We start from the raw sequence: 15,583 nt of genomic DNA on the forward strand, positions 1-15,583 counted from the left end.
AAGCGTCGCGAGTATCGACGGGAATTTCCAGTATCAGGTTGTCAGGCCGACCCCCATAGCCGGTGGGAAAAAAACACGATATGACTTGAAATGTCATGAGACATGACCACACACTCTCTGCAAACGCCAAGGTGACCAATGGGGGGATATGCACTTGTGTGAGACAAAGGCAGCAAATAGTAGCAGCCATACGGGATGCCACTCTTTTCTAGGTTTTTTCTTTTTTCTTTCAACAACAAGTATTTCAGGTACTGTCTCAACAACCACTATTCTCTTCTTTGGGGAGGTGGAAGGGTTTTACCCAGTGCAAAAAAAAAGACCTGTTGCAAGAAAACCTGAAAGAGGACGTGTGAAGACGATGTTTTGGGGCGGGATCCACTTGCATCAGGGCAGTCGAAGGAAACAAGAGAAAAAAATCGGTTTCCGCGGGAGGTTACCCTTTGGCAACGAGGAAAGGGAAAAAAAAGTGGCACGTAGCACTACTACTCTGACGATTTTAATTGTCTCCGAGGTAGCATTTTCCCTACCGATAGGGCACAATTGTAACACAAAACGTCACTGTGCGTTTTGCGCCTTTGAGCAAGAGCGGAAAGCTCAACACCCGAAGCTTGTGGCCCTGGAACTGGAAGCCAGGGGCGACCCTGTTGACGACAAGGAGACCAGCGGAACCCTAATGCTAATACAAGACAGCTCAGTGTGACCTTGACTAGAGCAGGCTAGCAAGTTATCCCGACTTGTCGGAATAGAGTTGGCGAAGGTTCAAAAAAACCGTTGATCTTATCCCGTCGGTGGTTTTTTTCGTTCAAGTTTATTTTTCTCCTATACCCAGCTTTCATCTGATATGCTGGCCATGTAGTACAATGCTGATGATCTTATCTTGGATCATAACAAAGAGTGACAGCATGCGACTGGACCGCTTGAACAAGAAGACAGAGAATCAAACCAAAAGGCCCAATCTGAATCAGCCCGCATTTTACCATTCCCCATATCTGTCCTGCATCCAATAAGGTTGTCTACATGCGACGATCGGTTTAGTATATTCTAATCTTTGCAAGACATAGAATTCATGATCTCATCATGTGCTGCTCACCGTTTTTTTCCTGAGGACCAAGAACAGTATAGGAACCGTTACCCTTAGATTGTCATGATTGATGGACCGAGTCGAATAGGATTCATTTGGTGAATGATGTCAGAGTCCTCTCAAATTCTATAGTGCTACTTGCTCGTCGCGCGTTTGAGGGTAGCATATTGCATGTCGTCAGCTGTAGTAATCTTGTGCCACTTGGCCCAACGTAGCTTATTTTTGTAGTTCTAATGCAAACATAGCCCCAGTGACTGGGTTTGGAGAAGGGGAAGACGGACGAACATGCGCCAAGACGAAAACAAAATAAAAACAGGTACCAGAACAAAAAAAGAGCCCACTGTACACGTGTCGCCCGATCGTGTAGCTTCCCACAAAAGCTGGGCATGTTTAATCAATTTGCACCTTGTACAGACATTGATTTGACTCAAATTGCTCAAACTTGACCAACTTGTGCGCCTGCGGTAAGCTCAGCCCATGCGGGCTTTGTGCCACCTGGATCAAAAATCGGGGACGTTCAAAAACTTCGACGCATCGCATGTGTTTCGAGATCTGCATGGGCGCGGCCCAGTATGTGGGCGACCCAGGCGTTGTGTGGTTTTTTTTTTTTTTTTTTTTTTTTTTTCCTTGTTTGAGTTTGTCCCCCAAGAAGGAGCTTTGGGTTTCGCAAATCGACACAGAACAGAACAGAACAGAACATATAACAAGAGACGATTCAAAACTTTTTGAATCGCAAAAGGTTGTTTGTTCTTGTCTTCGACTCACGATGTGTTTAGTCGTGATGTCCTCCGTTTGCTGCCGGTTTCCCGATTCGTGGTCCAACAGCCCCCAAAAGGGGAAAAGGACCCAGATTTCTCCAAAACGCAACATGGAACAATGCATTGAGTTTTGTCAAAAGTGTGATTTCGCCTAGAAGGAGGTTTTGGGTGGGCGGGTGGCTTAGCGCAAAGGGGAAAATGGGGATTTGTGGTTTGTTCCTGACGAGCTCGGCAGGGAATCCCAGGGACCCTCCCGACCCCACCCAGATCAGCGAGATCTCAGGCTATTTTCCGTCAGCGGGCCATGCAGCTAAATTGCAGGGGCGCTTTCCATTCTGCATGCGCCACGGATGATTTTCAATGGAGAGCATCAGCTTCGTGAGATGAAGAACCAAGAAAGCAAACAACCCCAAGGGTGGCCCGGCCAGTCCGCGGTTCATCCCTTTGCTTATTCCCTCGTCTCATCTGAAGTGAAAACAAAAGAGAGGGGGAAAAAAAAAACCTGCCGCACGCAGCCTGGATGAACACCGGCGGTAAGCAGCACCTGAGCTCAGTCGAGGGCGGCTCGGCCGAGAACTTGGCCAATACTGCAGGAAGAAAAACACCGACCCGCCGACATGCACTCAACTCTGAGCGCTAAATGCCCTACCCCGTCGGCCCTTTTTTTCAACCCCAAGCTGGCAGTGCTGACCATACCTATTTCAGTCGTCAAAGTCTTGGCCCTGCTATATCTAGGTCACGCACGGCGCCTAAGCTTCGCACTGGAGCCATATCGCACCTTTCAGATGATCCGCAGGCGCCTTTAATGTAACGTCAGCCAAGAGGATTGAGGATTCCGCTGTGAATCTTTTTTTGTGTGCCGTACTTTGCACATGTGCACCTAGTCTACGGTAGTACTGTCGTTGGTGCAGTAGGCCGATTGTGGGGCGCAAGGATGGAGTTTGGCAGGCGGCTACAATGCTGCCGTGCCTAGAACCGAATGCCCTGGCTAGGGACCCCCGCCCTTGGTGTCTTTTGCTTGTCCGGCAAAGTGCCGTTGATCATTGACCACCAACCAAATACTTACTGCTTACGATGTACAGCATATTATGCAAATGAGGAAGAGAAAAAAAAGGCCAAAAAGCAATCATGGCAATGTGCCTTGAGAATCCTTCAGCTTCCAAGCCATCTAATCTCGTCAGCCCCGGACTGCCCAGCGTCAGTCAGTATGGAGGCCAGACACAGCTTGCAATGCTCAGTCTCTCACCCCCATGTCGTCAGTTTGCCGGGCCCGCTTGCATGTTCTCCCATTTCCCGACCAAGTTACCCTGTCATACTACTGGGTGTGTGTGTGTGTGTGTGTGTGTGTGTGTCCACACAAGGGGTTCTCGTGCCCCTTCATTCCAACCAAGCCCAGTCAGGTACATGCCCTGTAGTTTTGGTACAGGTCGACCCACCAAACAAGCGCGAGGCTATGGGGTATTCTGTGTGCGCCGCCAACAGCACACGACAGCGCACATCCCGGTCCGCTCTCTGCAAAGACAATGCTGTAATGTATATCATGGAACCCGATCCCCATCATGCTTCCTTCCGTCTGCCCTACCCGATGCCTTGTGGTCTCTCCATCTTTGCCTGGCTGTGATTATCGTCTCCGGCCGTCTTGTCTCAAGCAAACAAGACCTTTTTTTTTGTCTCTTCCCCTCTTTCAACTTTGATAACTTTTACACCCCCTTGGCCATTTATATATTCTCTTTTCGGCCACTACCGCCTGGTGCACTTTCCGGGGCTATTCTGCTCCACTATCCGCTCAGCAAATCTGCTTGGGCATATACGCTCTTTTTCTACTTCTACATCATATCATCGACACACCAGCAAAAATGGTGAACCCTCAATACTTGGGCAGCGTTGCTGCCAGGGCTCTGGTTTACTTCAGCGCACGGCCAACCTCCAACACACAGCCATCTAACAACCAGCTGGTTAGCACACAGCCATCATCTAGCAACGGCACCAACTTGGGGACCCAGATTCTCGCGGCGGACAAGGGAACATACTCTCAGAATACTGCGAGTGCCGTCACTGCCCTGCAGGGCTGGTACAACAAGGATACTGGTTTGTGGAAGACGACCGGCTGGTGGAATGCAGCCAACTGCTTGCAGGTCCTCATGGACTTTACCCTATACGACAGGGCCCAGTCGGACAGCCTGGGCCTGCGTGGCGTTGCGTCCAACACTTTTACACAGGCGCAGCAGAACACGGCGATGGCCCGCAAGGTCATGCAGGTAGACACCGGTATGGTCGTGTCTGCGTACGAACCCCTGCTCAACGGCATGGCGAAGCGTGGCAAGGAGTTTCAGAAGCTCGCAAAGAGGCAAGGCTTCGGCGGCTTCATCAACGACTTTTACGACGACGAGGGCTGGTGGGCGCTGGCGTGGATCCGGTCCTATGACAACTACAAGGACCCGGGACACCTCGACATCGCCGAGAACATCTTTGAGGACATGCGGCTGGGCGGCGACAACACGTGCGGCGGCGGCATCTGGTGGAGCAAGCAGCGCAACTACAAGAACGCCATCGCGAACCAGCTGTACCTGGCGGTGGCGGCGTCGCTGTCCAACCGGGCCGGCACCAAGAAGAGCAGCTCCTACTACCGCGACATTGCCGTCAAGCAGTGGGCGTGGCTCAAGGGCAGCGGCATGATCAACAAGGACAACCTCTTCAACGACGGCCTGACCATCCACCCCAATGGCAGCTGCACCAACAACGGCATGCAGACGTGGACCTACAACCAGGGCGTGGTGCTCGGCGGCCTGGTCGAGCTCTCGACGCAGACGGGCGACAAGACGCTCATCGACGACGCCTACCGCATCGCCACCGCCGCCGTGACCAAGATGACCACGTCGGCCGGCATCCTCAAGGAGTCGTGCGAGCCGGGCAACTGCGGAGGCGACGGCCCGCAGTTCAAGGGCGTCCTCGCCCGCAACATCAGGCAGCTGGTGCTGGCCGCCGACAGCCACGCGAACCGCGCCATGCTCCGCGACTTCCTCCTCAGGAATGCCGACTCGGTTTGGGCCAAGGATAGGAACCCGGCCAACAACCAGCTCGGCATCGTCTGGTCGGGGCCCTACAATGCTGGAAAGGAGCCCAGCGCCGACACGCAATCTTCTGCCATGGATGTGCTCGTTGCTGCCATGGCAGTGGCTTGAAGAACCTAAATACTTGCTTTTTTCTTTTTTCTTTTTTCTCATCTGTTTTGTCTTGTCTTATTTTTTCTTTGTCCATGTCACCATCTCACTTTACACACCCGATTACACATATACCCAGGCAGGAGTGTAACGGGCAAAGGGTTTCTTGTTTCTTTGGTGTACAGAGGTAATTCGGGGAAATCTCTTTTGTTGGGTACCAGGGAAATTAATGGGTAGGGAATAGGCACATACACATACAAACACGAGGTATCGGGTCATGGCAACAGAACTCGTCAAACCCAGGGAGCGCGGGCGTCTTGGTGGCTTCATACTAGGTACTCTGGAAGGACAAGGTTGTTCCATATAACGATTAATGAACTATTCATAAATCTTCAAACAAGAAGAAATTTTCTCGTATATGATTACGATGATGTGCAGGAACACTCAATTTAACCAACAGCCATGTCGCCATCGATGTCATTTGGACCCGCCACAGTGTCATGTGCAGCACTTGGGCACTGTAGCCTTCTTGGGCATATTTGCTGCCTGTAGCTGTCAGTTCGTTGCGCTTGCCGTCTTGACATGAAAATAGGTACACCTTTAGACCTAGACCTAACAACTGATCCGAACTCCTGGACGGTCACCAAAATTCTTTAATAATACAATAATCTTCAACCGCTACGCTTGGCCATGCTTGAATAATCCATCACCCATGCCGCCTCAAAGCGCACCGTGAAATACAGATGTGCACAGGAAGCAAAAATCTCGCCGTTCCCTTAACGAGGATCAAAATCAATCAAACCCCAGCCTAGTCGCTGCCACGAAAAAGAAACGCCACTCCCAATATTTCCCCTCTCGCCCACCAAGCAACACCGCAAAAAGAAAAAAAGAATAAGCAGACATGGACGCACCCGAAGAAGAACTGGACATCAAGCTCCAGAAGATCTCGGGCGATCTGATCGCCGACTTTGACCGCTCCCTGCGGCCGCTGCTGCGGCGGGCCGACGGCACAGTGCGAAGCCAGGTCCGATCCCGCGAGGCCGTCCGCCTGACCATCCTGGTGCTCGACCCGTTCCAGGAGCTGCCGCAGCTGCTGGATCCGTACCTGGCCGGCTGGTCGCAGACCCTGGCTGAGGCGTTCCTCGAGTACTATGGTCGCCGGCGACGGTCCACCGTCGCGCGCAGCAAGGCGGCGGCGGCGGGGCAGGAGGGGCATCTCATGTCCCTCCCCGCGGCCGTCTGCCGGATCATGTACACGCTGTGCAAGATCCGTGGGGAAAAGGTCGTCGTGAGGCTGCTGAGCGTCGAGACGAGGTACTTGGAGCTGCTGCTTTCCGTGCTGGAGGAGTCGGAGAGGGCGGCGCTGGCGGCGGATGCGGTGGCGGCGGCTGCCAGTGATGATCATGGGTTCGGCTCACCAGCGGAGAGCAAATTCCAGTCTGGCGTCTCAAGGCTGTGGACGTGGGAGGAACGCTACGTCGTGTTACTATGGCTATCTCACCTCTTTCTCGCACCGTTCGACCTGGCCTCCATCTCCTCTGTTGACCTGCACGACGATGAACTGCCCGAGATTCCTGGGCTTCAGTGGCCACCCAACGTTCCCGGCATCGCACTGCGGGTGCTCCCGCTGGCCATCAAGTATCTTGGCTCGCCAGGAAAGGAAAGGGACGCGGCAAAGGCTCTCCTGGTCAGGATAGCGATGCGTAGAGACATGCAGGAGGTCGGGATACTCCACGCCCTGGTACAATGGGCACTCTTTGCGCTACGGCCCAGCACCAAGGACTCAGACGGGACTACCGGCTCGCCGTACTACTACATTGGCGTGCTGTCTTTTCTTGCCGGCTTGCTGGCTTCCTCTGCGGATACGTCCGACATGGATAGGTACCTCAAGACGGTCTTTTACGCGACGTACAACATCTCTTCCAACTCGGATGATATCTCCAAGCTGATTGCCTCTTCGGCCCTCGCTCGCAAGATAATTGTCAAGATTGTGCGGTCGATTGCGATTCTTGTCCTGCGCAGGACGTCCACCTCGACTGCAGCGTCTCTTATGGACGACAAGGCCGACACGGTCCTGGTGGAGACGGCCGTTGGACACTCGCTGGACCTGCTTTCAGACAATGACACTCCCGTCAGGTTTGCGGCTAGCAAGGCCCTGAGCGTCATCACGCTACGACTGGAGCCAGATCTTGCATCACAGGTTGTCGAGGCGGTGTTGGAGTCCCTGGACCGAAATGTACTGTGGGTAAAAAGTCCGGGCTCTAGGGATGGTGACGATACAACCCCAGCGCGGCGCACACGCGACATGTCCCTGGTTGATCCCCTTGAATGGCACGGTCTGATGCTCTCCCTGTCGCACTTACTGTATCGCCGTTCGCCTCCAGCCGAGGGCCTGGCCAAGATCATTCAGGCGCTACTTACAGGCCTCTCGTTTGAGCGCAGGGGAACATCTGGTGCATCGATGGGCACAAATGTCAGAGACGCAGCTTGTTTTGGCATTTGGGCACTTGCTCGGAGATATACAACAGCAGAGCTACTTGCCGTCCCCGTCGATTCGTTCTATCCTAGCTCATCGCACCGCAAATCACCACCCGTCATCCAGGTCCTCGCCACGGAGCTCACAGTCACCGCATCTCTCGACCCGTCCGGCAACATCCGCCGAGGCTCCTCAGCGGCTCTCCAGGAACTTGTTGGCCGCCATCCCGACACTGTCGAGCAGGGTATCTGGCTCGTCCAGACGGTCGACTACCACGCCGTGGCCTTGCGATCGCGCGCCACCTCCAAGGTCTCGCTGGGTGCGACGAGGCTCTCGGGCCATTACGGCGATGCAGTATTAGAAGCTCTCCTCGGCTGGAGGGGGATCGGCGATGGTGATCCCGCGGCACGGCGCGTGGCTGGTTCTACGTTTGGGGCGGTCGCGAGGGAGCAGGCCGTGGCCAGCACGGCGGGTGGAAACCCCCTGGACAGGGTTCAGCAGTCCATCGACCAGCTCTTGGACCGGATCGATGCCCTCCAGACCCGAGAAGTCGAGGAGCGCCACGGCTTACTGCTCAGCCTTGCAGCTGTGCTTGACACCATCCCTGAGCTGCTTGGGGATCGACTCGGAGATGTCGCAACTCTGGCTGGTCGCACCTTGCAAAGGCTCACGGCGGTGTTGGATGTCTGTGTCAAGACCAATTTTCGTCGCCCGGAGCTCGTTGCCGAGGCAGCCAGTTTGTTGATCATATCGTCGTTCCCACTACTTCAGGTAGTTACTGCAGACCCGGTAGTGGCTCACGGAGAAACAGCGCTAAAGCTGCTGCCTGGCGCCGACGTCGCCACCCCCGCATTTTCCGCGGACGAGTTGATATCAATCAGAGATGCTATCAACAAGACGGGATCTAAAAACACACAAGGCACAAGTTTGCACGAATACTTGCTGGTTGTTCAGGCAGCTGTGAGCGAATGGCTGGGGCGTGCGGAGCAAGAAGTCATCGACGCTACATCCGTCGCATCGCTGATATTATTGATATTCCTTGGTGATTGTGAGCAGGGAGAGTTGAAAAGCGCCCAGAGCCTGCTTGCCAAATGGGCACAGCTGGCACGCCAAAAGCCAACCTCTTCTCGGGCGGGCATTGGGGCAGGATACTTTTTCGCCTTGACCATGGCTCACCGTGTCATCCCTCGCCCGAGTGCTCAACCCATAGAGGCATGGCATGCTGATGCCACATCCAGCCTCATCACCGGGCCTTTGGTGGATCGCTGGAGGGCGGACGCAAGCACCGAGGTGCGCGTCGCCATACTCCAGAGCCTGACGGGAGCAGGAAGCAGTTTATTGCGCGAGAACATGTCGGTGCTACTGGTGTTGGTCACAGAGGGTCTAGATGACTACACCGTCACCGCACGAGGAGACGTCGGCTCCCATGTACGGTTGCAGGCCATCAAGGTAACCAAGGGGCTCTGGAAAGCTATTGAGGGGTCAAGCCCGGGAGATGAGAAGCTCGAGGTTGCGTTCTTGACGCTGTTTCCCAAGATTCTACGGCTTTCGGCGGAGAAGCTCGACAAAGTCCGAGCAGAGGCGCAAACTGCTTTGGCCTTGGCCCTGAACCAGGAGTAAGCAAAGCCCACTTGTACTGGCACAGTTAAAATGGCAATTCAAGCTAACACCACACAAAAACTACAGCTGGGCCCTCAAGCTCCGAAGATCAACCTACTCCTCCCGCCCATACCACAGCTTCCTCCTCAGCCTCCCCACAACCACCTCTGAGCGCCTGCACCCGTCCGTCTCGGCCACGCCGGTGCTCCGCGATGCGGACGCATCCCGCTGGATGGAGGAGCTGATGACGGGGTACGTGACGTCGGCCGACGCGGGCCACGAGGACCTCGTCATCGCCAGTCGCGGCGCGCTCGCGGCCTACTGCGCGCGGTCCCAGGACGACCTCGACCGGGCGTGCGGCGCCCTGGCCCGCAACCTGGCGAGGCTCTCCAGGCAGCAGCCGCAGCCGGACCGCGTCGTGGTGCCGACGCTCAACGTCGCGGCGTTCCTGTTCCACGTCGGCGTGTTTTCGCGCTGCAGCGTCGTCGACTACAAGGCGCTCTGCCTCGCCGTCCAGCGCTGCGGGTACAAGACGGGCAACGTGCGCAAGCTCGAGGCCTGCGTCAAGGTCTACGGCGCCGTGGCGGGGATGGGGCTGCAGGGTGGGCAGGAGCGGCAGGAGCAGCAAGGCCAGCAGCGTGCGCAAGGCGTGCGCGAGGCGAGAAAGAGGCTCGGGGCCTTGCTGCTGCACCCCTGGCCGAGGGTTAGGAGCTTCGTGGTGGACGAGCTGTGGGTTCTGCTCTCGGACGAGCGGTACGACGCTTCGGCTGCGCGGGAGGGGGGCGGCGGTAGCGGCGGCATGGCGTCGAAGCTCAAGGGTGTCGACTGGGGCAGTGCGGGAAAAGATGCGGTCAAGGGGCTTGTGGAGCAGCTGGGGCTCACCTAGTTTTCCTGCGTTTCTTCATGCGAAGAAAAATGGGAATGGGATCGGGACATGGAGAAGAAGACGAAAAAAATACCGCAAATTCCAAAAGTCTATGGTGCTTGGCCTCATCTTCTGCTCATCTCTACTCCGTATCGGGAGCCCATGTCGAGATCGAGGATGCCCATCCCTTTCACATGGTCTTCTTTGAACGTTGGCCGAAATTCCCCCTCGGTTTCTTGTCGATATCTCCATGGTATTCTTGGAGATGTCCATTGCCAGACCAGATTTCCGAATAAGACAAAATGAGGTAATTCGTGACCGTTTTGACCCGCATTGCAGTTCGTCCAGAACTAGCTTTTCTTTTCTTTTTTTTTTTTTTTTTCTTTTGGATCGGATCAGACTCAGACTGCCCTTGTTTTTTCCTGCTTTTGTTTCTTTTCTGTCCTTCTCTCTCTCAAAATACGGTACTCGCTTCAACTTGCCCTTGTTGGTCCACCTAGGAGAGAGCTTGGCCCCTGGGACCCAAAACGCTGCCAGGGTTGATTGGACGGAATATGTGCTCGATGCATATTCGAAAATGTGAAAAGCTGAGTGGCCTATCGCGCTTGTTGGATGGGATTTAACCCCCTATGCTTCTTCTCCGTTTTTTTTTTTATTATTATTATTCTCCTCTTCACCTCCACAAATTTATCTAATATTTTCGGGTTTGTCTGCACATTGGTCTCGTGATGTTCGTATGCAGCACGAAAGACTGACTGACTGTTCATCTCCACTCCTAAATTCCCCTCCCTGGCGCTTCGGTTTGGAGATCTTGTAACAATTCACAGTCAAACGTGAGTAAGGTACCTACCTAGACACAAATCATAGGATGCGTGAAAGTTTGAGGGTCAATCCAGAAAGTACAGCAGGCTTTGTATAACAAAATTTAGTTATTATTTATCTCGCTCAATTATGTTATTGAGATGGTCCTTGTTCTGATTTCTCATTTTGAACATTTTCAGACCGTATTGATTTAATATCCTCTTTCTCCTTGGTCGTTTCGTATCGCGATAATTTATCGTCATCGTCATCGTCATTTTTGTCATTTTCAGACGGCAAAGATTTTCCCTTGGTCTCCTTGCTGCTCGCTTCGGGCCTCGATCGGCTGTCTTGCCTCTCGCCGTCTTCCCTGTCCTTGTTTCCTTTCTCGTTGTTGCCCGTTTCAGGCCTCGAAAGGTTCTCATCTTCACTGACGGCCAGCAGAGAAGACCCGGTGATGAATTCCATCCCGGAGCCCTTGGTACCAGGCTGAATTGTCTGGAAATCAGCAGCACCCATAGTCTGAGTGCCTGTCGACTTCATCTGGGGAGCACGATGACGACGACGGCCACCCCAACCCCCGCGGGCATCACCGCCACCGTCTGCACCAGCACTAGCCTCAAGGTCCGAATCCCCATGATGCGCCGTCCTGGTGGTGGTGGTCGCAATGGCGGACCTCATGCTCGACTTGACCGTCGCAAAGGACGACTTCATGATGCTGCTCCCAAAGTCCCAACCCGGTGAGAACCTTCGCCTCCTCTCGATATCCCTGAGCTCCGCCTCGGCCACGCGGCGCTGCGGGTCCGTCGACGGCCTGCGCACCCACCCGCCTCGCCTCCAAAAGCCCTTGCGGAAGAGCGGGCTCAGGACCGGGGCCGTGACGGCCACGAGCGCAATAACCGTCTCCCTGTAGCCCCAAATGTTAATGGTAAGGACGCTGGGCGCCGCAGTCAGGGTCAGGGCGCAGCGGATAATGGCGGCCGAAATAACGAAAAGGCCGCCGCAAAGCAGGCAGGTAACGCCGATACGCTTCCATATCGACACGCGCAGGTGCCAAAGCATGGGAGCCGGGATGGTTAGGATGCAGACGTCGGTAACGATATTAAGCACGGCCAGGGCGTAAAAGTTTTGCGCGCGAAAGATGCAGCGTTCGCCGGGTAATGGCCACACCGTCCAATTGTTGTGAAAAGGTAGGCAGGTTAGGCTCACGCTCGCTACAAGGGCGGCCCAGGTAACGCCGCAAAAAATAAAGAGGAGCTTGATGGTGCTCTCTTTTATTAGGCCTACGCCCAGGCGCTGGTAGAAGAACAGGATGCTGAACTTCATGACCCAGACAAAGGCCGGGTAAGTGTACCAGGTTACAAATTCCATTTTGCTGCCCCATTCGAGGACCCTTACATCTTCGTCGCTGAGCGAGTCGACCTGGTCGGGCTTAACGCTAATGTTACCACCAGCATAGTAGGCGAGGTAGCCTAGGGTGGAGTCGACCGTGTATAAGATGATGGCCTACGTCTGTCAGCCATGGGATGGATCTTGCTTGGATATATGAAGAAGAGAAGAGAAGAAAGGAAAAGAAAAATAATAAAAAAGAAAACGCCTACGAGAAAAGAGAGATAGTCATCCCCTTGATATCCTCCAAAGCCCACAGTTCGAAGGCGCACACCATGACGGAGCGCAATGATTATCATACCAATTGTGTACCAAGACTATTGGCGAGGTCAGTATTCATTACCACGTTCCCTTCAAGCTCCGGAGATTTCTCAGTCGTCCCTAAAAAAAAAGCAAAAAAAGTCCCTTACCCATACTTCCACGACATATCCTTTGTTTACCTCGACATTTACGGCCGAGCTTGGTGATGGTGGCCACATTCTTCAAGTCTTTTGGCGAAGACGATGTTCCGTTGAGGCGAAAGGCTGCCATGCATAGCAACATGGTATTTCCTGATGGAGCAAGGCAAATGTCCCATCCGCGTGGGGGCTGATGCAGTTTTCTCTACCTCTCTTTGGGCCGGGCTGGGACTTTTGGGGACATGGACATCTTTGGGGGGAATCTTCCGGTATGTGAGGAGGAATGGATGCATTACCATCCAATACGCAAAGGCAAATTGGATAGTCCAAAGTAAGAATCATGAGACTGCCAGGATTGCGATCAACTTTGTCGTCTGTGACAAAGTGCTATGGCCCTTGCCACGTGGGTGGCTCTTGCGTGGAATTACCTGACTCGACTCAACTACCGTACCTAGACTTGTCCAAGTAACGTACGTGATATTAGAGAGTGGAAGGGAAGGGCTAAAGCTTAAATTGGAAAATAGTCTCGATCCGTCAAGCTAGGTAGGTAATGGAAATTCTTTGACCACCACCTCTTTGTGTGAACAAAGCCCATCCCCACGCCTGCTGAATATTAGGCGTGGGCAATCCTGGAACCAGTTGACATCCACAACCTCAGCCTTACAACACGAACTCCTTTGCACGTGTGGCTTTTACTACCAAATTTTTACTATATATTCTGAACCCATTTCTGTGCTAAAACATTCTAGTCCAGTTGTGGTATCTGATGCGTGAATCTTGAGACACCATGATCTGTAGATACACTGTACAATCGTGTGCCTGATATTACTCGCTGAAGCTTTTAACAAGGTAGGCAGGTATGAAGAAGAAGAAGAAATATTCCTCGCATGTTTCTTGAATGAAGTTATACATAAAAGCAAAAGATATACGGAGTATTCTCCTATTGGATCAGTCTCTTACTCGGACAATGGCAGGATCCGGTACTGTGTGATCCTTCATCCGGTGATGATGTTCTTTTACCGAGTACATCGTTTGACTCGGCTGTTATCTGATGGAATTCTGTTTGCCTTTTTTCTTCCTTTCTTTTTTCTTTTCTTTCCTCTCGGTTCTAGGAGGAGCTTCCCCAGACATTCCTTCCCGCCCCTGTGCGTTGACGTGTCCCTGCGTCCTTGTTTCTGTCTTGGCAGTGTGCTATGACTTGCGTCCGAACCCAGGAATAGTGAGACAAAACAGCATCGGCAGCCACCTGGAATCTTCCTCCGTACCTTTGACTTTGACAGCCGTGCTTTTTTTTTTTTCTCCTCTCGCCTCGTTGGCTTTGCATCACATATATTAAAAGGAATTGGGGTAAGGGACGGAGTCATTATGCACCTCACGACATAATTGGGTGGGCCAGCAGCACACCCTCGTCGTTCTTCCTCTCTGACATTGTTGAACCCCATCCCAATTTCCCGCCAAGCTCTCGATTAGGGTGGGTAGACAACAAAGCAATAAACTAACCGTCATCTCCCTAGGCGAAATGGAAACTGAAGAACCGACCTCAAAACGTAGCTCGAACCCTCTTGGATGGGAATAACGACCAACGAACCCCACCCTGGCTGTCCCCTTGATCGTCTTGGCTGCCCGGGAGGAGCTTCGGTATTTTTGACAATCTGATAGGCTTTGCCACGTGTGAGCGGGGCCCCCCTGGCCCAGCTCGGGGAAAGGGAAGGTAGGATGATGATTGAGGGCGAGACGCGATTTGATTCAAAACGAGTTCGGGCAATATTTTACATTTTGCCATCTTTTTTGTTTTCGAAATTTCGTTTAAAAAATAAGGAAAACTTCTTTTCCCCTGATTAGAGAATGTCGTGTGTGTGGGATTAAAGACCGGGAATAAAAATACGTCGAGGTCGAATGCGAATGAATCATCCTAGCCAAATTACCATCCACTGACCACTTTACGTACCTGCCTACAGAGTACAGAGTCCCCTACCAGGTAAAAACGGTCACTGGTTGGTGATGATGGAAATCAGCATTACCATGATCAAATTTCGACATCACCAAAACATCCTTCGCACTGGTAGCCCAATGCGGAAATCCTGAACCGTGGTTGCAGGTTGCAGTTTTCCTGTTGGTTATATGGTAGTATTCGAGAAAAAAAAATGTGACTGACTGACGGATCTCAAGTCCCGTCCCTCCATCAACTCCCGATCACCCCAACTGGCAGGCTGGACACGGCTCGCATTGACCTTGTCTGGCGATTAATTTTTGGCGTCGACGCATTTCAACTAGGAGCAAGGCTAACAAAAAGAAGAAAAAGGGGATATTGTACTTCCGCAAACTCGGAAGATGACTTGGACTCCGAACTCCGCTTCGCTTCCACTATCTATTGCTGGTTTCTGACTCGAGAGGGAGTCGCCGATCAGCTCACGAAAGTGAGGCGGTCTGCCCACGTCCCTTGTTGAACCTCGGCGACCATTTTTTCATTTTTTTTTTTTTATCGTGTTGCGTCCTCTGAAAATGTCTGTGCACGTTTGCATTGCGCAGACGCAGCTAAATGGAGTATGTTCGCAATATTCCATGTTACCTTGGTCCACACTGTCTCCATCCTTTTATTTTCTCCTCGTTTGTTCAAACTGACCCCAAGATAAAACGTACCCATCAAAGTGGGCAAAATTACGCAGTTGTATCTCCTTGGTTTTTTATCATTGCAGTTCTACAGTACGCTTGATTCCAGGTCTAATCAATGCCGATCACCCTCCTATGGACTCGGGAATATCGTGCCTTGAAAATCAATGGCCCAAATGCATGTATTTCCGGTCGCCGCTAGGGATTCATACGGCTGCCAATAGGACGCGTGCAAGTGTAAAACCGGACAACTGCCTGGTTGGGATGCAATCGGGATTCGGAATTGGTGGTTTGCTCTAAGTTGTGTTATACTCCTGGTTGCATGTCTAGTCTAGTCTAGTCCCCAATGATCGCCGTTTGGCTAATGGTTATAGTAGATGCACACCTGTCAACCATCGTAGCACGAAAAGTATATCCCCGATTTGCAATTCTCCGTTACGGGACGGAT

General features: G+C 52.8%; 3 protein-coding genes across 3 annotated transcripts; 2 read left to right on the plus strand and 1 right to left on the minus strand.

The window, feature by feature from the left end:
- Positions 1 to 3,695: 3,695 nt before the first annotated feature.
- On the plus strand, positions 3,696 to 5,119 carry MGG_01418 (glycosyl hydrolase; the record flags this gene model as incomplete). Its single annotated transcript, XM_003714318.1, has 1 exon — positions 3,696 to 5,119. One exon carries the CDS (start codon positions 3,696 to 3,698, stop codon positions 5,019 to 5,021), a length of 1,326 nt encoding a protein of 441 aa, XP_003714366.1. The 3' UTR covers positions 5,022 to 5,119.
- A 471-nt stretch (positions 5,120 to 5,590) lies between these two features.
- MGG_01419 (small nuclear ribonucleoprotein U1a) lies at positions 5,591 to 10,472 on the plus strand. The gene is made up of 2 exons (XM_003714319.1): positions 5,591 to 9,092; positions 9,163 to 10,472. Exons 1-2 carry the CDS (start codon positions 5,902 to 5,904, stop codon positions 9,959 to 9,961), a joined length of 3,990 nt encoding a protein of 1,329 aa, XP_003714367.1. The 5' UTR covers positions 5,591 to 5,901; the 3' UTR covers positions 9,962 to 10,472.
- A 422-nt stretch (positions 10,473 to 10,894) lies between these two features.
- MGG_01420 (uncharacterized protein) lies at positions 10,895 to 12,606 on the minus strand (the record flags this gene model as incomplete). Its single annotated transcript, XM_003714320.1, has 3 exons — positions 10,895 to 12,244; positions 12,340 to 12,444; positions 12,538 to 12,606. 3 exons carry the CDS (start codon positions 12,604 to 12,606, stop codon positions 10,895 to 10,897), a joined length of 1,524 nt encoding a protein of 507 aa, XP_003714368.1.
- Between the last annotated feature and the right edge of the window lie 2,977 nt (positions 12,607 to 15,583).

The sequence above is a fragment of the Pyricularia oryzae genome, chromosome 2 (assembly GCF_000002495.2).
Source record: "Pyricularia oryzae 70-15 chromosome 2, whole genome shotgun sequence".
NCBI lineage: Eukaryota > Fungi > Ascomycota > Sordariomycetes > Magnaporthales > Pyriculariaceae > Pyricularia > Pyricularia oryzae.